General features: G+C 34.5%; 1 protein-coding gene across 1 annotated transcript; it reads left to right on the top strand.

Annotated features, from left to right (window-relative positions):
• The first annotated feature begins 1,292 nt into the window (after positions 1-1,292).
• LOC111064059 (neutral and basic amino acid transport protein rBAT) lies at positions 1,293-20,682 on the top strand. The gene is made up of 10 exons (XM_022351726.2): positions 1,293-2,183; positions 2,642-2,830; positions 6,036-6,199; positions 7,417-7,542; positions 9,352-9,581; positions 12,004-12,169; positions 14,162-14,333; positions 15,317-15,512; positions 17,983-18,126; positions 20,433-20,682. Exons 1-10 carry the CDS (start codon positions 1,760-1,762, stop codon positions 20,506-20,508), a joined length of 1,887 nt encoding a protein of 628 aa, XP_022207418.1. The 5' UTR covers positions 1,293-1,759; the 3' UTR covers positions 20,509-20,682.
• Positions 20,683-20,684: the final 2 nt, after the last annotated feature.

Below are 20,684 nucleotides of genomic sequence, written 5' to 3'. Positions count from 1 at the left end.
TAAGCCCAAAATTAGCGGGTTTTTGCGTCTTCTCAGTTCTTTAATCAAGTTATAGACAGAAAAAGTTCAAATTTGGTACAGAGTACAGTAACTATATTACCCAATATTGTTACTGTAGTACAGAGGTTTAGTTAAGGTCTAAACATTTTTTGATGAGATGACTTGAATATTTCATCAAAGATACGCCCAAAATCAGCATGTTTCTCAGCTTTTCTGAGTTTTCTCAATACCTACTTTGACTTTTTGATGAAATGAAGCATGCTCAAATGAAAAATACAGGCGAGCGAAGCAACCCGTTGATCTCATTTTTGGACGAACCAGTAGGGGATCCAGGGGCGGAGCCCCTTGGCTAGACGGATATGGCGAGCGAAGTGAGCTTCGATAATTATGAAAGTTTAATTACAGGAATCAGCTAATTGCTTAATAAATTAAATTGCTCCAGTCTTGGACAGCTAACTCTGCTGGAACAGTCATATTCATATACAGCAGGTAATCAGCCGACTCTCCCGCATTTGCTTCCTGCTACTCAAGATGAGGGGCCTGTTGACTGAGAAGTACCTCATAATGATGCTCATGTGGGGCCATTCAGCGGGGGCTGCTAATGTCCTGAGGCTGCAAAAGAGGGCTGTAAGAATTATAACGGGTAGTAAGCTAGTATGTAACCATCTTGTCCACTGCAAGCCCATCTTTGCTCGATCGGTCTCCAGCCATTGCATTCACCAGACGGGTTAGCTTATGGTACCCATTTTGTCATTGTATGTAGTTGACAAAACGCCCACCTGAAGCGGTTAAACTTAATAGCACATGTGCAATGGGAAATTAGATTATCAAATCTGCAAAACCCCACTGAGAATGATAGGACCCTTTTTCCTCTGTGAAAAACCAATTTGAATTAAGAGAAAGTCGTCAAGACCATGCCCTATTTTGCTAGTTTTTTTTTGCTTTCTCACACCCACTTTGTTCTGAAATGGGATATCGGAAGGCTAATTATTGACTGAATGAAATCGAATATCGATATACAGTTGATAGTTTGAGAATGCGAGTTCCAAGTTATAAAGAAAGTTTGTCTTGAGTCAAGGGCAAAGATTTTTTTACTCCAGAGCAAGATTATATTAATAAAATATCGAAAAACATAAATTATAACTGATTAAATCAATGATTGATTGAAGAATTTTGCAACTATCAATAATATGAAAAGTATCGGAATCACAATATCGATATACAAAACTATGAAAGTCGACATTCCACTATTCCCTACTCTGCGACTGCGTCTGCGTGTTGCTGATTGTTCAGAGTTCAGACCTCGTTCTCCAATCATTGCTCGATTGCATCACTTGGGATTCGGATTAGTGATTGATTGGGTTGGATGTTTGGCTTTTAGCTGTTAACTTTGGAACTCGTGTTTTGTGTAATTTCGTACGGTTTCTTATCGCAATAAATTAGTGTACTAATTTGTTGAAGTGAGATTGTAGACTATTTTAATTACGAAGTGTACGGTAAGAGAAGTATTTAGTGTGGTGTTCCTTTTTTGCCTAAACGTTAGGCTACTTACATCAGATACGGTAGCTTATTAGAGGCATAGTGTATGTAATTTTAATTCAAAACTTTTCTAACCATATGGCCCTGCAGTAAACTACTTTACTGTAACAATTCAATAAAACGTTAAACTAGGTATACAAAGGTCTGATAATTATTTTGTGTTCTGTGCTGATTGACATAAACATTTTCAAGGATAATTGGCTATAAAGGTAGCAGTAAAATGGATAATGATCATTCGACGCTTGCCTCTCCTGGTGAGGAAGCTGAGCAGAGGCTTGTAGCCGAAGAAAAGAATGGCCATAGCAACAAACATATCGAGGTGAAATACGTTACGCCCGACACCCAAAACGGGGATGCTAAAATTGATATTGATCTTCAATCAGCTTTTGCTGGGATGGGCAAAGAAGAGCTCATGAAGTTTGCTAACGACCCGTTTTGGGTGAGAACACGATGGATTCTATTCAATCTGTTCTGGCTCATTTGGATTGCAATGCTTGCTGGTGCCATCGCCATAATTGTACTTGCGCCCAAATGCTATGCACCGCCTCCAAGAGAATGGTGGGAACAAAGTCCCATGTACGAGATTGATATTCGGAATTTCAAGGATGGAAATGAACCGCAAACTGGCGTGGGGAATATTAATGGTAATTAAATTTATTTTCATACAACTTGATATTTGTTTCACTCTATATTATGTTATCCTTTATAGTCATTTAAGATGATTATTGAATTAACCTAACCAAATCATGGGATTTACAATCTACAAAGTATTGTTTTAATTTTGCGGTACTTGAAACATGTAAAATTGGCTAACAGCAAGTTAGCACCACTTCTCTTTCATCGCAATTGTTGAACAAATTTTTATTTATTAAGTTAATTTACTTGATTTGTCATAATCTATGCTATGACACATACACCCCAAGTTACATTTGCAGATTCAAAATGATTCATTAAATCACCATTCCACTTTACAAGTTGAATCATTATAAGAATTCATAAACTACTAAGATTGAAACCTATTTTCATGTGCAATATTTAAGTTGCTCAACTTAGAAAAAATGCTGTTTGATAATTAAATTGGTCTGCTTGTTCATTTTTGAAGGTTTGACATCAAAGTTGGACTATTTGAATGAATTGGGAATCAAAACGGTAGTGGTCTCTAACCTGCTAGATTCATCCGAGCCTTTGGACGTATCTAAGGAGGGATCCGTCGAAAACTTCAGACAAATCTCCCCAAAAGTTGGTACTCTGTTGGATTTGAAAAATCTCTTGGAAAAAATGAAAGCGCTTGGTGAGTTCTCTCTTTTGTTGTGTAGTGTATGATAAGAGTACCTATTCAATCATTCATTCAATATAATTATATTTTTATTGAAGAATAGCTGATGTTGAAACTAGAATAATTAGCCTACCTACTATAATATTCATTCACGGTTGAGTAACATTACGGTATTATCAGACAGTTTATGCGTGACAACTTGTAACTGCGACATGTCTGCTAAAAATTAAACACAGATTACTCCAATTCAATCGAAGATCTTTCTGTCCTTCGTACCGACTGAAAAAACAGCCTGTGGCTTGGCTATTTTTCTTACTCTTAGGCCCCTAAGCCTTAACACTAGACGAGCATAATAAAACTTACCCCCTATAAGAAACTATGTTTTTTGTTAACTTCCATAAAAAATCCGATGCTTCTAATCATATCCACTTACTTTGTAAGAGGGTTCCTCCTAACATCGCTTTGCTAAATTCAAAATCATTAATTGAATGAAGTTTTATTATTTGATGATGCTTAAGCATGCCAAAAATTTGAAGACCGTTAAAAAATGTTCCTTATCATTTTTATTACCGCTGTTAAGATAAAAAAAGTAATTGTCATTAAAATTTACAAAACTCTGATAACTTACATATTGTACTCAGATTATTGAATTTGAAATTTTGACTCAGCTTTCAGTAACAACTAAATGAAAATCCTTCTCAGAATGTGATTCAATTTAGCTTTAGCTTATTATGAATCTATTTCCGTTATAGTTAGCTACTCCATGAAATACAGCTATTTATTTACACTTCTCTTGATAGCCAAGACCATTTATCAGAACCTATTTCCATTTTTCACTATGACAAAGTCTTGGAGAGTTGTGTGGTACACAAAAAATACCTCACTATTCTGGGCTGAAAACCCGAATAGTAAAAATGTTTTGTAATCATTAATCATTTTAGAGTTATAAATATACTACCGGTTTGTCAATAATTAATTTGTAGAATATTCCAATCCTAGATTAGAATCTGTTATGAAATCAAATTCCTTAAGTCCAAATTGTACAAATTCATCTGCAAGTTTATATTTTCATTTTCGGTAAGTAGTGTGAAAGTTTTATGGTAGAATAAATAAGCTCATATTCATTTCTATTACGAAATTCACACGCATCTTTGCAGTCAGTAGACTATCCTTTGAGCATTTGAATTTTGAATGATAGACTAGCGTGCGACCCAACAACGGTTAATGTGCTCTTAGTTATCGAATAAAGTCGACTGTCCAACTCACTTAATTGACATAAAGTGGGACCAATCGCTTTTGACAGAACGATTGTATCACTATAGAAGGCAGCTCTATTCAGAAACTAAATAGTCAGATACTATCTGTTCACTGATCTCCTAGCAGTTGACATGGAGTCATCATTCTATTTTGAGATTTAGGTTATAAAGTCAGCACCTGAGGTTTGCTATCTTTGTCCCTCATCGGACAAAACATATACTTTCATCACTTTCCAGCTCCACCACGTAAATTTCAGAACTTACGAAATAAATTTCATTATTACCTATGGTACTCTATGATCACAATAAAAATTATTGTGGTAAGTAAATAATTAGTACAAGGTTTTAATAGCTTTGACACAACTGGATCTGTAATGTTTTTAATTAACCTTTAAAATCTCAATACTACAGAAAGTAACCTATATCTCGTCTTGTAATTATGTTATTCGAATAAATAAATTTGAATTTGATCAATGAATATCATGATACCAGTAAAATTCAATTGCCATGGTGGATTCCATCATTTCAAACCGTCCGAATCCGTATCTGTCCCAATTTTTTTCACATGAGTTCTAATTGACCGAACGAAGTGAGGTCTAAGATTCAAGTCGCGGTTTGGCATTTCTCTTAATGTTTAAATGTTTATATGTTGCTCATTTACGGCGAAACGCGGTAATAGATTTTCATGAAATTTGACAGGTATGTTCCTTTTTAAATTGCGCGTCGATGTATATACAAGGTTTTTGGAAATTTTGCATTTCAAGGATAATATAAAAGGAAAAAGGAGCCTCCTTCATACGCCAATATTAGAGTAAAAATCTGACTATAGAATCTAATCTAATTATTCATCATAAATCAACTGACAAGTGATTACACAGATGTGTGGAGAAGCCAGTCTATTACTGTATTTGTATAAGGTCTATAGTTTCAATCAAAGACCTTTAAGAGTTATGCATCTTTAAGCTGGATTTAAACCAAAGTTATTAACAAAATGTTAATAACTTGATCCTCATAGATTCTATTAGATTGAACACAAGTTGACAAACACACATGTTCATCATGTGTATGATAAGTTATGTTCAATCTAATATAATCTATAAGGATTGAGTTATTAACATTTTGTTAATAAATTTGGTCTAATCGCAACTTTAAGGTCTTTGGTTTCAATATTTTGTTTTGCAGTCATGGTATTATTATGCGTGTCCATCAGTATCAATACTCTCACATTCGAAAAAAAACTAATTTAATAGGTGATTAAAAATAAACAAATGAACTAAATAATGCTGGAGAAATTATAATATTTTTGATTCTAAAAAATTAATTTTCATCAGATAGAAAGATCATCACGGAACTGGATGAATATTATATAAATTCTGGAATAGAAATATATTCTATTCATTGTTTAAATTAACATAAATATTAATAAATTATGGAATACAAATTCAAACGTGAACTGATTTTGTTAACATTTAAAACAGTTGACATCAAGTACTTGTGGATGAGAATACTGCGTGAGGTCTACTGTTCACAGAACTACTAGTAGTATTACATGACTAGTCATAATATTGAATTTCTATTATTCTATTCTAGTTACTTTTGATTTTCTTTTAAATTGCTTCCATAGTTGGAAATTGGATTTGGACGGTTTGAAATGATGGAATCCATGTATAGATAAATAAATGAATAAATAAAATATGATCACAATAAAAATTATTGTGGTGATTAAATAATTGTACAGGGTTTCACTAACTTTGAACTCATGTGAAAAAAATTTGGACGGACACGGATTTGGACGGTTTGAAATGATGGAATCCATGTATAGATAAATAAGTAAATGAATAAATAAAATATCAATTTTCTATTATTCTATTATAGTTACTTTTGATTTTCTTTTAAATTATTTCCAGTGTACTGAACTCGTTTTGAGTATTTTGTAAAATTGAAATATTTTGTTTTCTTATTAGGTTTGCATCTGCTCATGAGCTTCATCCCGAATCACTCCAGTGACAAACATCCTTGGTTTTTGAAGTCGGTGAACAGAGAGGAGCCCTTCACCGACTACTATGTGTGGAAGAAAGCAACGAAATTCGATGGGGATGGCAACAAACCTCTTCCTCCAAACAATTGGGTAATTCAAATCAAATCATCGTTTACTGCCATGAAACATACAATATGTTGAGACAATCGTCATTATTAATTAAAAAATGAAAATACGAGTTAAAGAACTCAACTATCACATATAAAACTTATACTACTCACTACAATCCACACATAACTAAAACAACAATGGATCAATGAGCAATTACTACAGCACAGCTGCACCACAACACAATTATAATAATAACAATGGTATTACACAACAAAAGCTATTTTAAAACGGGTGATACCTAAATGTATGTGAGTTTTTCTGTGGCTAAAAAAGTAGAACATTCACACTCATAAAGTCTATACAAAAAATTCATTAACCGAATATAGGCATTTTTCCACAAGAACTTATTTTATGCAAGATTTGAAACGTTTGTTGTCCATGAGTCTCACCTCTAGAGGAAGTTCTTTAAACAATTTTATAGACATATAATGCCAATTTCTCTGAGTAGTTATAGTCTTACGTTACATTCGCCTTCAACTATCTATAGTTGATATAGTTCAATCACTGTTTTCTAGTATCTACCACAAAAGAGGGCTCTTGTGATACAATTATGAACTCTGTATCGACATCAGCATCAACAAAACAATTTTATATATTTCTATCTTGTGTAGTAAATCCAAAGGCTGCAACAAAAAATAACGTTTTTCGATGAAATTTCTATGCAACTCACTGAACTTGAGAGTGCGTGGTAGCAGTTGGCCATATTGAATCAAACGCATCTTTGACCCATAAGATCAATGTAATTTTCAAAGTTGATTTGTTCATAATTTCAAATATGGATAGATCACAAGCTCAGTTGAGAGACTTGAGAGTAGTTTCACTTGGAAGATGTGGGCCGAGCCACCACCTCTGTAAACAAAGCCTTAGTGCATTCTGGTGACTCCAGCACAGGTAGGGCTCCTACACCAATAAAAATTTGTTGATTCCAGCTGATCTATATCAGCTAGTGTTTTTATCGGTTTAGGAGCCCTACCTGTGCTGACGTTACCAACAACCACCTGTCATGCACTATGGCTTTGTATACAGAGGTAGTGGCCTAGCACAGAAATATATGATGATTTCTTCATAACTTCACTATGATTCACTGTCATTGTATTTGCAATTTTGCTTGTCCATGCCAAAGTGCATCATTCAGGCGTTCAAATTATTGCAATTTCATTGTACCTAATAGCTTTCAACTCGTATTTGTGTTTTAGTTGAGTGTTACTGGAGATTCTGCCTGGGAATGGAATGACGTCAGAAAAGAGTTCTATTTGCATCAGTTTGAAAAGTCACAGCCAGACCTGAATTTCCACAATCAAGCTGTTATCGATTCTTTCAAGGTGAGTTGAGAGATTTTCTTGAAGAGTGTGGAAAATGTTGTGAAAGAACTAACCCATTATAACTTATTGATCGACTACGAAACAAATATATTGATCACTTTATTAGTTTCTTGTTTTTCAAATTTTGCTCGAATCTTTTCGCTGTGATCGCAGCTGTGGTGACACAACAATGTAGGCTATGAAGACTGTGTATCATGCATGTTTCCGTTAGTGGCCAGCCTTACACTCTGACCCGGTCAAAACAGTAATAATAGACAGTAGTAGGCTATACAATACACTAACGGTATCTTACGTCACATGGACGGGAAGGGGTCTTTTGCAGGCAAGAATGATGTTTCTAGTCGAGGCGTTAGCCGAGACTAGAATTTCATTCAAGCACTGCAAAAGACATTCACGTCCAAGTAACGTACACTATTTTTTGTCATAATAATCTAAACAAATATAATTGAGAAATTGAAAACATTACCCGCTTGTTCTGAAATTACTACATACATTCTATAAGCATAACCTAGTTTACAAATTCCGAATCAGGAATTTTGTGAAAGTTGACAAAACTTTCCACCTGGAGCACTGAAGATGGTTTTTTTTGTAACAGTTTTGCTGTTCCTATTTCGGAACTAGGAAACATACTCGACTGTAGAGAAAACATATGGTTTCATTACAGTAGAGTATGCTGTAATGAGAATCATATGTTTATTTGTTCTGCAAACAGCTGTTTACCGGCTTGATTTTATGCAAGGAAAACAGTTGAGATTAAATGAATATATGACAAAAATATTATTATGCTATCTTTTTACTTTCCTTGCCCTAATTATCATAGGTAAGGAAAGTATTGCTTTCCGAAAAAATCAAGGTTCCCAAATTTCTATACGTTTAAGGTCCCCTGAGTCCAAAAAAGTGGTTTTTGGGTATTGGTCTGTATATATATATATATATATATATATATATATATGTGTGTGTGTGTGTGTGTGTATGAGTGTATGTGTGTCTGTGTACACGATATCTCGTCTCCCAATCAACGGAATGACTTGAAATTTGTAACTTATATATATATATAATATATATGATATATATATATATATATATGTGTGTGTGTGTGTGTGTGTGTGTGTGTGTATGAGTGTATGTGTGTCTGTGTACACGATATCTCGTCTCCCAATCAACGGAATGACTTGAAATTTGTAACTTAAGGTCCTTACACTATAAGTATCCGACCCGAACAATTTCAATCAAATGCAATTCAAGATGGCTGCTAAAATGGCGAAAATGTTGTAAAAAACAGGGGTTTTTCTCGAAAACGGCTCCAACGATTTTGATCAAATTTATACCTAAAGATGTCATTGATAAGCTCTATCAACTGCCACAAGTCCAATATCTGTAAAAATTTCAGGAGCTCCGCCCCATCTATGCAAAGTTTGATTTTAGATTCCCAATTATCACTTCAGATGCAATTTAAACAAAAAATTTCAATTGGAAAGGATTGAGCATGAAAATCTCTACAATTGATGTTCAGTAACATTTTCACCTAAAAATGGAAATTAGCTCGGAATTCGAGAAAATGTGATTATTCAATTGCAAACTGTTGATTCTATTAAATCATTCACTATGAAGAGATAGCAGACCTCGTGTGTCTCCAGCGTTATAGTCCTGTCACCAGCTGGCTCAGATCTTAGAATAGTAGACTTGAGATGTGCGTGAACATTAGCGTCAGGTTATCAATTTTCATAACGGCAAGGAAAGTTGTGTGTGTGCGCCACACCAGATTTTCTGTATAGTAGTAGTTTGAGTGGTGTTGATTGTGTTGTGTAGGACATAATGAAGTATTGGCTGGATGTGGGCGTGACGGGCTTCCACCTGGACAAAGTGCAGCACCTGCTGGAGGACAAGGACCTGGTCAATGAGACGATTGCATCGGGTAGGGAGGCTGGGGACGCCCACTTGGGTCACTATGACTTCCTGACGCACCATCGCACCACCGATCTGCCCCAACTTGCCGACGTGCTCTACCAGTGGAACCAGATACCGGCCAACAGCTCGGGGTAATTACACTAATCAATATCTTCAATAATATCAAAATATTACAATATAAAAGACAAAACCTAATCTACCTAACCTTTCATTTTACCTTTAAACTCTAAGTGAAGAAAACCTTTTAAGTTATGTTCATAAACTATAGTGAGGTCCACGTTATAATGGCAGTGTTTGATTGGCAATGGTATTGCTATCCTTGTCTATCATTCAACAATGCGGATAGCGCTATCTCTTTCTCGCTTTGCTCTGTTGCCAGATCGTATTTTAACAACGTAGAATTAATAATTAATTTTACAAAATATTTTATCTTGATTATTAAAATTCATTACGAAATTATTGAAAAATATAATTTATTGCTTAATGGTTATAATTGATTATTTCAAATGAGAATGATCAGTTAATATTTCATCAAAAAACCTGATCAGCTATCGTCTATAGAAGGCATTGACAAGACTAAGGATCGGCAACGTTTTTCTATATTTCTCCACTGCCATTATAACGTGGACCTCACTATAGACAAATTGAAATCTCGCAGATTTCTGCCCTCCTTTCTACTAATGTAACTCTTTACCTTCTCTTTAAGAAGAGTTCTTAAAACTTGAACCAACTGGTTTTCTTTGCTACAAGCTACATTGTCAAACTTTCGCAAAAACATACGTTCAACAAAGTTTGAGAGTGTCTCTGTAGGTTTTGATAGAAATGCTAGAATCCATATCTCATTTGTCCTGAGATGAAGTTACTTCTAGCCCTTGTGGTATCCACTGCTTATATTCAGTTTTTCCCTTTTTTATTGACTCTTCTAGTACTCATAATCACCGTATTTACTCCTTGTCATCGAAAGAACTACTAAAGAGCTACTTTTTCTATGTTTCAAAAGAATACCAAAGAACTACTTTTTCTCACTACGGTGTAAAGTACAGTATTCAATATTTGTCCCTAGGATCTAAAGGAACCCAGAGTCGTAGGGTTTAGTAGCCCTAGGGGGTAAAAGTAACTACTATATTTCACATCCTGGGGAGAAAAAGTAGTCCTTTAGTTGTTATTTTAAAGCAATAGTTCTTTCTGTGTCATTTTTGTTCCTATGATCTAAAAGACCCGAGAGTGTTAGGGTCTAGTAGCCCCAGGAACTACTGTATTTAACATCCTTTACTAAAGTATTCAACATTACTTGGGGAAAAAGTAGTTCTTTAGTTGTTCTTTTCAAAAAATAGTTATTTCCGTGTCAAAGAATTGTCTGAGTACTTGAAATAGTAGATGTAGGTAATTATTATCATTATTTGTATAATTGATTTTTCTTAAATGAAGAAGATTATATTCAATGATCTGTAATATTAACTGAGTAACTAAATTTTTTATGTTAGTGATGTCATTGAATAAAACTTGATTTTATTTAATAATTGAAAATGAATATGGTCATAGCCACCTCTAATACAAGGCCGCGGCCTACGATATTGCAACGTCGCAGTGTAGGCCTACAATCTAATACATGATTGGTGAAAAAGATCAGCTGGTATTTTTCTAAATCTTTTTCACCTATCATGTATTAGATTCTAGGCCTACACTGCGACGTTGCAATATCGTAGGCCGGGGCCTTGTATTAGAGGTGGCTATGATATGGTACGTAAATACTGGCTCTGTAAATTTAAATAGCTCAAAATGCAAGCTTTAATTACTCTGATGTGGACTGTATAAAACGAATCAAATCTTTGTGCTGGATAATATATCCATTCAGAAAAACCATATACATAGAACATATAGAAAATCAGAAAAGGTACTCACCTAATCCAAAATCCAATATGTCTTGAATCGAATTGTTTGAATTGTTTGCCTACTTCTATAGCCTTCTTTGAGGTAAAAGGTGGACAGTTGGATAGGATAGATGAGAGGAAAAGATAGGTGAAATTATGCAAACCGAAAGGGCGACTATTAAAGTTGGTTCCTTGCTGTTTCCCGGTTCTAGGGTGGAATTTACTGTCTGGATATTTAACACTAAGATTTTAATATGAATAGAAACAAAAAACTAAACTTGCGTTCTGGCATTCACTTTTCACTAATTAATACGAAACGTGAGTAACTTTTCATGTAAAACGAAAATGCAATTTATGTACACGAATAAATATGTATAGGCCGAATTTCCTATGATATTAAATGACACGAATATTTAGGCAGATTCAGGACGAATTTCCTGAATCTTAAAGCCTCGACAGGGAGTGCTAGCAGTACGAGAGCTGAATTCACACTGACACTCAAACCGGCCGATGCCTAAGCGATAAATTGATCGAGTAATAGATATTATAAAATTATAGAAACTCTCCTGACATCTGGCAGTCAACAGAATGTATGTGTAGAATTTTGTCTGTGCACGGTGGAGAAGATGTAGGTGAAAGCGTATTTGAGTAACTGAGTAATGATCTATGAATGTGTGTGTAGGATTTTGTCGGTGAACGGTGTGCGACCCGACTCGCGGTCGGCGTCGAACGCGACAGTTGGCCAGCTGCTGGTGAAACCGCAGCGGCTGCATCCGCAGTTCAATGCGTCACAACTCAACGACCTCGTCACCATCACTCTCGATAAGTCGTCTTGGCCCACATGGGAGGTAGGCTCACATCTTTGATCTCACCATTTTCCTTTTATAGTGATAATAATATGGACAGTAAATTATATGCTGCTCATTTTATTATTTTTATAACTCAGGAACGGTTTCCAAGCTCGGGATTTAGCCAAGTTCTAAACTTCAAACAGCTGAGTCAGAATATTGGCTTCCCGAAAGGGGGCGTAGTCGCAGTCCACGTTTAAATAAATTTCGATAAACTAGAATATTGAACACAAAATAAAGTAAAGAAAAAATAGTGTAAAGTTTCAGCTATTTTGAATTATTTAGGAATGTTTCATTTCTTCAAGGAAACCAGTTTCCAATTATAGGAATGAGAAAATAAAGATTATTATAAAAACTGTGACTACGTTTCGGAAAGCCAATTTCCGAAAAAGCCAGCTGTAAGTCTGTTCAGTACACTTTTTTCATTATTTAAATTTGATAATCTTTTTCAATACAATTGTTAAGATTATTGAGTGATAACAAGTGGCAACTGAAATTTTTAAGTGGTCTAATAAGCGAGTTATGGGTTGTTGAAGTGCTAAACTCCGTTTCCTTTCCAGATCATAAACAGTTTCCAATTTTCTATTGGAGTTTTTTTTAATATATTCAGAATATCATTGGCTTTGTTCTAATATGCGTTTTTTCGCGATTTATGCCAAAATAAACAAGTTATCGAATTTACAAAAAATGTTACTTTTTACTTAAGAACGATATGGGGAATAAAATGTTTTACTTTGGAAAGATACATTTTTTGAATTTTTAAGAGAAGTTCTGTTAATATAGTCGAAACCGTTTATTATCTGGAAAGAAAACGGAATCTGGAAAATTAGCACTTCAACAACCCATAACTCGCTTATTGGACCACTTAAAAATTTCAGTTGCCACTTTTTCTCACTCTTATAATGATCTTAACAATTGTATTGAAAAAGATTATCCAATTTAGATAATGAAAAAAGTGTACCAAACAGCCTTAAAGTCTAGAATTTAGCTAAATCCCGAGCTCGGAAACCGACCCTAGAAGTTAAGTTTTAGTTTTACTCTTCAACTAGCTTATTTTCCGTTCATCCAAAATATTGAAATTAAATGCTCTTCATTTTATTATTTCGATAACTGAAAGTTGAGCTATTGTTTTATTCTAGGTGGAAACTTTTTATCGAGCGTCTTTAGACTAAGTTTAGAACAGGTCTCAATGGACTTGACAGCTTTTTCTAGACTAGAGCATGTCGCAATGAACATGATAAGTTACAATGTGTCACGGTTATTTATTTATTCATTACATCTAGTGCATAACGCTTGCGGAAAAGAAGATCAGGCTTAAGCTCAAATAAGTTACAGTGTGTTATTATGCGATTTTCAGCTTATCAGAACAGAAAAATCACCTAAAGTGTTGCTTGTTGTCGGTCCTAGCGATAAATTGCTTGCGATATATTTTCTAGGTTCATCATAAACTTCCAGCATTATCTATAAATAACTTACATGCTTCTCATACAATAGATAACAACGAATGCTGGCTTCAGCTTATCATAACTCGAGGTTCATCACAAACTTTCTGCATTATCTATAAATTAATAACTTTCATGCTTCTCATACATTAACAACGAATGCTGACTTGAGCTCATACTTGTGACTGGAGTCACAAACCTGTTCAGAATTCAGAAATGATGGCTCATTGTTCCCCTCCCCGCCGATTTATCACTTCTGTATGAACCCCCGTGCGATTTATGTTGTCGATATTTCCTCGGCAATTTATATCCTTGAAAATATCTCGCCGGTATAACGCCGTCTAACGCATAACAAGAGTCATTGTTTAATTAGATTTTTTTCTTTAGATATCTCATCGGCGACCCTTACAGTTTTAGGAAACTCATAACATGAGTTATTAATTAGATTTTCATTTTATTAGATATCTTATCGGCGACACTTACAGTTTTAGGAAATATCTGTTGAAAATGTCTATTCAGAATGGTTATTTGACTTGTGCGTTATTGACAGATCATTCCGATGAGAGTGGATAATACAATGAAGAATAACTTCAAGGATGAGGTGAGCACTAGCCTGATGGTGGTGACGATGATGCTCCCTGGTACGCCGGTCACTCACAGCGGCCTCGAGCTGGGTCTTGTCAAGCCCACCCCCATTCCATGGGACAATTCCACAAACGCTGGTCAGTCAACTATCTTTTAAGACTTGGTATAAAATGTAAACTTACTTCAGATGGGAATTAATGATAAATTACATTTGTTCAAATCCTAATTAATGTATAATTATGATTAAATGGAAATCAATCTAGCTGTTAACCCTGTTGTCAATATTTGCAGTAGCAGGAGTCTTCGGGGTTATTTACAGCATTTTATTTGGATTTCCGTTCAATAATAATTAAACTTACTTGAGTCATCTAAAGTTGTTATGCTTTTTAGTAAGCATATCTGGCTTTTCTATTCTTCCCGAAAATCCTACTACCAAATCTGGGCCCAGTTGCATGAGAAAATATGCAAGCTAATATTACTCTTAGTGATTTCCTATTCTAATAACCAGCTGACTACTAATACAAGAAAATATATCTTACATTTTCTTGTATTAAGCTTATTGAGAATAAAACTTCATTCATTCAATATTAATGTATATTTCATGCAATTAGCCCCAGATAGGCTTACTTGATATTATTTGAAGGTGCGTACAGACTTAACGTCACGAACACGCGCATTTCACTGCTCTATCAGCTGATGCTGTACTTATTATATCTGTATTTGTACAAAAACAGTAATATACAGATAAAATAAGCATAACATCAGCTGATGGAAAGTGGAATGCTCGTGTTCGTGGCGCTTAAGTCTGTACGCACCTTAGGATGTAATATACAGTAGTTAGGTACTTTCAGCCCCTAGGGCTACTAGGCTACTAGACCCTAGGACTCTGGGGTCTTTTAGACCCTAGGGACAAAAATTGACTACTGTACTTTACACCCAAACATTACTTTACTTTCAATTCATGTTTAGTGAAGTTGTAATTTTGTTTTATTCAAATTTGAAGCTTTGTTGTTGTATTTGCTGTTTTTTGTAATTTTCTAGAGAGGGATGAATTCTTTATTTATTTATGCTATCAACGTTGAGTTGTGTGGATTGAATTGGAGTGTTTGTCGGTTTATAGGGTTCTCGACAGCAGAGCCATGGCAGCCGATGGCGGCCGACAGCACCGATGTGAACGTGAAGGCCCAGCAGGAGAACGCCAACAGCACACTCAACCTGTACAAGGCACTTATCCACCTGCGAGCCACCGACTCGTTCCTCTACGGTGATACAAATTCCCACGCTCTCCTCAACGACACTGTCTTTGCTTTCACCAGGTACATTGATCACAATATTATAAATAAGTTATTAAAAGAAAGTTTATACTTTTTAAAACTGATTCAATTAATTTTAGAAGTATTTTTAAATTTTAAATCTGTGTTTTTGTTAGTTTTGGTGTGTAAATAATTGAAGTCATTCAATCATCTTATTATTCAAAAACACATAATATAGACTCGCCAAACCTAATAAGGTTTTTCAGCAGGTGCCTATTCTATAATAAATATCGTTCACAAGTAAATAACTAGTTGGAGTTTTATGAGAGATATTCAAAAATAATGTTGTATTTTATTTTTTATCTTGTTCATGGATGAAAACTTTTAATGAATAAAGAGTGTTAATTACAAAAGCACATTTACAACAATACAATAAAGGAAAGGCTTATACATGTAGGGGATAGGAAATTCACGAATGACGCATCATCACGTCTGAACTACTGAACTGATTAACTTGAAATTTGAATATAGATTCTTGATTTACCGAGGATGGTTATAGGCCAATTTCAAATTCTTCAAGATTTTATTACGTCAAGTTTTCTGTTAGTCAAGTTTTTAATTAGACCCTTGCAGAGTACGGGTTATCTGCTAGTACAAAATAAATTTGAATGCTTTCTATAAAATTATATTAAATTAAGAGAGAAATGTATTGAAACTAAAGTACAGGTATTTGGAGAGGGAGAAAAGGAAGCATGAGGTTGTGGAATGTAAGTGGTGGATGGGGAGTATGAGGGGAAACAGAGGTTAGTTGGGATGAGAAATAAGAAACTGCGAACAAGACTTGAGGAAAAATATTAGAATAAAAGTTTTTTAAACTGAATACTACTTGTAGATTACAAAAAGAGAAGTAAATGATAATACTACTATAAGATAGAATGTAAAATTGATGAATATCAGGAACAAAAAATTGGTAAAAGATTTTTGTAAATCCACAGATACACAGTAAAGTTGATTTTTTACAGTTATTGATAAGAACAATATTATGAGTACAATTCTTTGGTCTTTATTATTAATAAACTGTGATAATAATTTAATGGTTCTATCATCTGGATACTTTTTCAGTGGATTTACCCGAAATTAAATGTTATTATACTACAAAAAACCAGAAACATAATCATATAATTTGATATGATGCCACTAGTATTCCACTCATGAATGCATTGAATTATTGATTAATGAGAACTCATTTTTCCCATTTCCTTTTTTGTATTTTTATTCTGCTAGATTCATGTGGTTTTAGTTGAGAATCTTGCTGTTGTTTTCAAATTTAACTTATCTGACGCCTCCAACTTTCTATCTTACTTATTAGATTTCACATAGGATAAATTATCTGACGCTTGACGCTTACAACTTGTTAAATGAAGATAAATCTTAAATCTATTTGAGATGAATTATTGTAGACTGCTCTTCTGGGCACATGCCTTTGAGATACGAGTGAATTGCCATAGAACAATATCTCAACTAACATGAAATTATCTCAATTAACATAATATTATCTCAATTAAAATAAGTTACCTAAAAAACTAAAACAGGATATTAACACCTGATCAAATGCAATTACTTCTTCTATCTATGAGATTTTTCACAAAGTGTACTCTTCTCACTTGTGTGCTTGCTTATTCTGCAATCTTTTGTAATTCATCTAGTCCTTTAAATCTTTTTTTTAACACCTGGTCCTATCGGTCTCTTTTTCCATCCTTTCCCTTATTATTCTTCCCCCATCATTTACCTTTCATTTACCATTCATTACCTTTCCTGATACCTATTTCACCTTTACAAGGATTGAAGGTTTTCCTAGTACATGGATATCCATAGTTGGAAAACCCCTTCAATCTTCCACCCTTTTCTTTTGCACCACTTTCTTTTTATTTTGTTATAATGTGTATTGTTGTTGTTTGCATGTATTATTTTTGTTAATCTCTGTATCAAACTTGTATGTGTGTGTGTGTAAAAATAAATTGAAATAGATAAAAGTAATAAGAATTGAGAAGAATATTCTATGATAGTACTTATTCGATTGAATTCAAGTTAAAATTCATTGGGAATTTGATTTATTTTAATTTTTAGAAAGAGTAATATTAAAAGTGGATTGCAAGACAGACGCAGTTTTAAAATGTCAAGTATAAATTGTAAATGTGAAGCAGCTATTAAGAACTCATAGTTGGAAAACCCCTTCAATCTTCCACCCTTTTTTTGCGCCACTTTCTTTTTATTATGTTTTAATGTGTATTGTTCTTGTTGTTTGCATGTATTCTGTATCAAACTTGTATGTGTAATTAAAAATAAATTGAATTGAAAAAAATTATATTAATACTATCTCAATTTCAGTTATCCCAGATAAGTGAAGTTATCTCAATTGAGTAAAGTTACTGTACTTCACTTTGAAGAGTAAGGAACTAAAGTTCTACTAGTGACTTGTCGTTGATGATTATGATATGATTATTGCATGAATTGATGGTTTTTGGTTTGTTAGGATCAAGAAAGGCAACCCTGGCTACCTGGTGGCGTTGAACGTGGGCGATGCGCGTGCGGAGGTGAACCTGCAGTCGCAGATGGCGGGTGTCCCCAACGAGGTCACCGTCTCCGCTGCCACCCCCTCCACCGGCTACGCTCCCAAGTAAGTCATACAGATTAGCCTATCCCTTCTCAATGTAGTCATTCCGATTTTTTGTGCTCGTTTTAGGTTTGTGACTCATCCCCTGTCTGCTTGTCAGCTGTTTACAGCTGCGTACAGACTTGAGCGCCACGAACACGCGCATTCCACTTTTTATCAGCTGATTATATCTGCACAGAAAAAAATAAGTTACAGATATAGCATCTGTAGGATATGAGATTGTAGCGATGGTAATTATATTTTGGCGTATGATGTTATCATCATATGAAAGTAATCATGTGATTAATTCAAAAAGCAAAAGTTTTGACGTGTCATATACTGCGGGATCGTTGCTCCCTTAATGCAGTTTAATAATTGTGACGAACAAGAAAAGTAAAGTAAAGCAACATCGTTAATTTAATAAATAAGCAAGTTAGTTTTTACAAGAAAAGCTCAATAAATAAACAAGTTAGTTTTTACAAGAAAAGCTCAATGTATAGATCAAGAAAATGTAAAATGTGAATTTGTGAAACTAATAAAAGTTATTGATTTGTAACAGGATATTGATTTGTAGAATAATATCCTACACATCAGCTGACGAAAAGTGGAATGCGCGTGTTCGCGGTAATCAAGTCTACGCACCTTATGGGATGTGAACACCATGAACATAAACTGATTTTGCAATAATTGAATTGAACTACATTAAAACTAAACTGTATCTACTACAATAAGTAGGAAATAATCTACAGTCGAATCGCTATGTAAGTGACGAACCTCTAAACAACTAAATACTATTAACGAATGTTCACCGTTTCCTATGATATTTGAGAATTTCTAACACTTGTCTACCTCTATGTAACGGACCTCTAAACAACGAAGTTTTATAATTTTTAGCTTGTCTCAACAATTAAATCTGCGTACAAACTTATGCGCCACGAACACAGACAGGTCAGACACTATACCTACAATTTTCATCAGCTGTTGCTACGTTTATACCTGTATTTGTACATAAATGCAGTAAGATACAGATATACATAGATAGAGCATAGTATCAGCTGATGAAAAGCAAAAAGTGTGTGTTTGTGGCGCACAAGTCTGTATGCAGCTTTAGAATCTTACTAATTACGTGCACTTTATGTAACTATGTGCTTATGCAGTATATAATGCTCTATGCATGGCCTATATTGTTATCTATAGTCAGTCATGCTCTATGTAACGGGCCTGCCAACAAGGAAGTTTCCTCGTCACCACTCTAAGGCTGGGCGTACATAACCTGTTAGTCAAGACAAGACAAGACATGATCAGACAAGTTTAGTCACAATACTTCACATTGTTGCTTATGACGCAACTCACACTGATTAGTAATTGCAATTAGACATGTCTTCATAAGCAACTATGTGAAGTATTGTGACTAAACGTGACTAGTCTTGTCTTGACTAACCGGTGTACGCCCAGCCTAACCCACAATATGTAGTGTCTAAAGGTCGGAAATTGGATACAGGTTAATGAAAACAGGATTTTTAAGAACTTGTCACGTTTAGAGCAGATCTATACTTGATCATTTTGCTTTTGTCACACATTTGAATCCTCAAGTGTGTTCAAGTCATGATCCCTGGAAATGAATATTAACGAAATTACTCAATAAATGATTATATCAATGTTTTCGAATAAATTATTCTTACACAATAATGCAAAATCTAACTGCATCAGTTGAAGTTTTGTGTTCCCTTCTATGAAGTAAATCAATAACAATTATTATAATTATTCTTCAATTGGCGTGTACCTTATAGCAATTAACTTGAAAACAATAAATTCTCCATTTTTAGACCGAATTTCACTTATGATGCATGATTTTGAATCGCCCTAAAGCTGAAAAGGATGAAGTGTAGTACGATGAGATCCCAGCATTGTGTCAAGCATGATGACACAATGCGTGTTAACATTTAAAATATTTGAGTTACAACCCCTCATTTCCTCAAAGTCTAAAACTTCATTCAGCTGCCATTTTAGATAAAAGTATCATAAAACATTTTTATTGATGTCATCTTTCTTGTTTTAGAAATATCTTAAAAATGATGTACCACACAATGGGTGTTAACATTTAAAATATTCGAGTTACAACACCTAAGTCACCCCCTTATGAGGGGTTGAGATTCAGTTGTAGTACGTCAAAAGGTAGAGTATTTGACCAATAACTTATCCTGAAAGTTACAGTATTATATCTACAACAGTCTCCAATTTATTGAAGGGTACATACGACTCACTCTGTATATTGCAAGCACCAATGTATTTATAGTGACTGGACTAAAGCAAATACTTGTTTGTTGCAGGAGCAAGCTGAATGCAGATTCGGTGTCACTGGAGCCATACAGTGCTATTGTTCTGAACTTCGTTCCTGAAGGTTAAAAACAATGGGTCGCATTTTACAAACTGACATGTAGAATTTGATGAATTTCTTTTTTCAATATTTATTTTTATTTTGTAGTATTTTAGCTCATGGTTCAAAGCTGAACTTTTGAGGCACAATGCCTACAATGAGCATAAGAAGTAGAAGATTAATAAAGCATGTAGTGAAGCAAATT

Source organism: Nilaparvata lugens, chromosome 1 (assembly GCF_014356525.2).
Source record: "Nilaparvata lugens isolate BPH chromosome 1, ASM1435652v1, whole genome shotgun sequence".
NCBI classification, from domain to species: Eukaryota; Metazoa; Arthropoda; class Insecta; order Hemiptera; family Delphacidae; genus Nilaparvata; species Nilaparvata lugens.
Note: the sequence above shows the minus strand (reverse complement) of the source record. Positions and strands in the feature narration are given on the sequence as shown.

Bases quoted from the DNA above. Each gene is read 5' to 3' on its own strand.
- LOC111064059 (XM_022351726.2), top strand. From the start codon at position 1,760: ATGGATAATGATCATTCGACGCTTGCCTCTCCTGGTGAGGAAGCTGAG. The intron at 2,184-2,641 runs GTAATTAAATTT...TCATTTTTGAAG, and splicing joins TGGCGTGGGGAATATTAATG to GTTTGACATCAAAGTTGGAC. The intron at 6,200-7,416 runs GTAATTCAAATC...TTTGTGTTTTAG, and splicing joins CTCTTCCTCCAAACAATTGG to TTGAGTGTTACTGGAGATTC.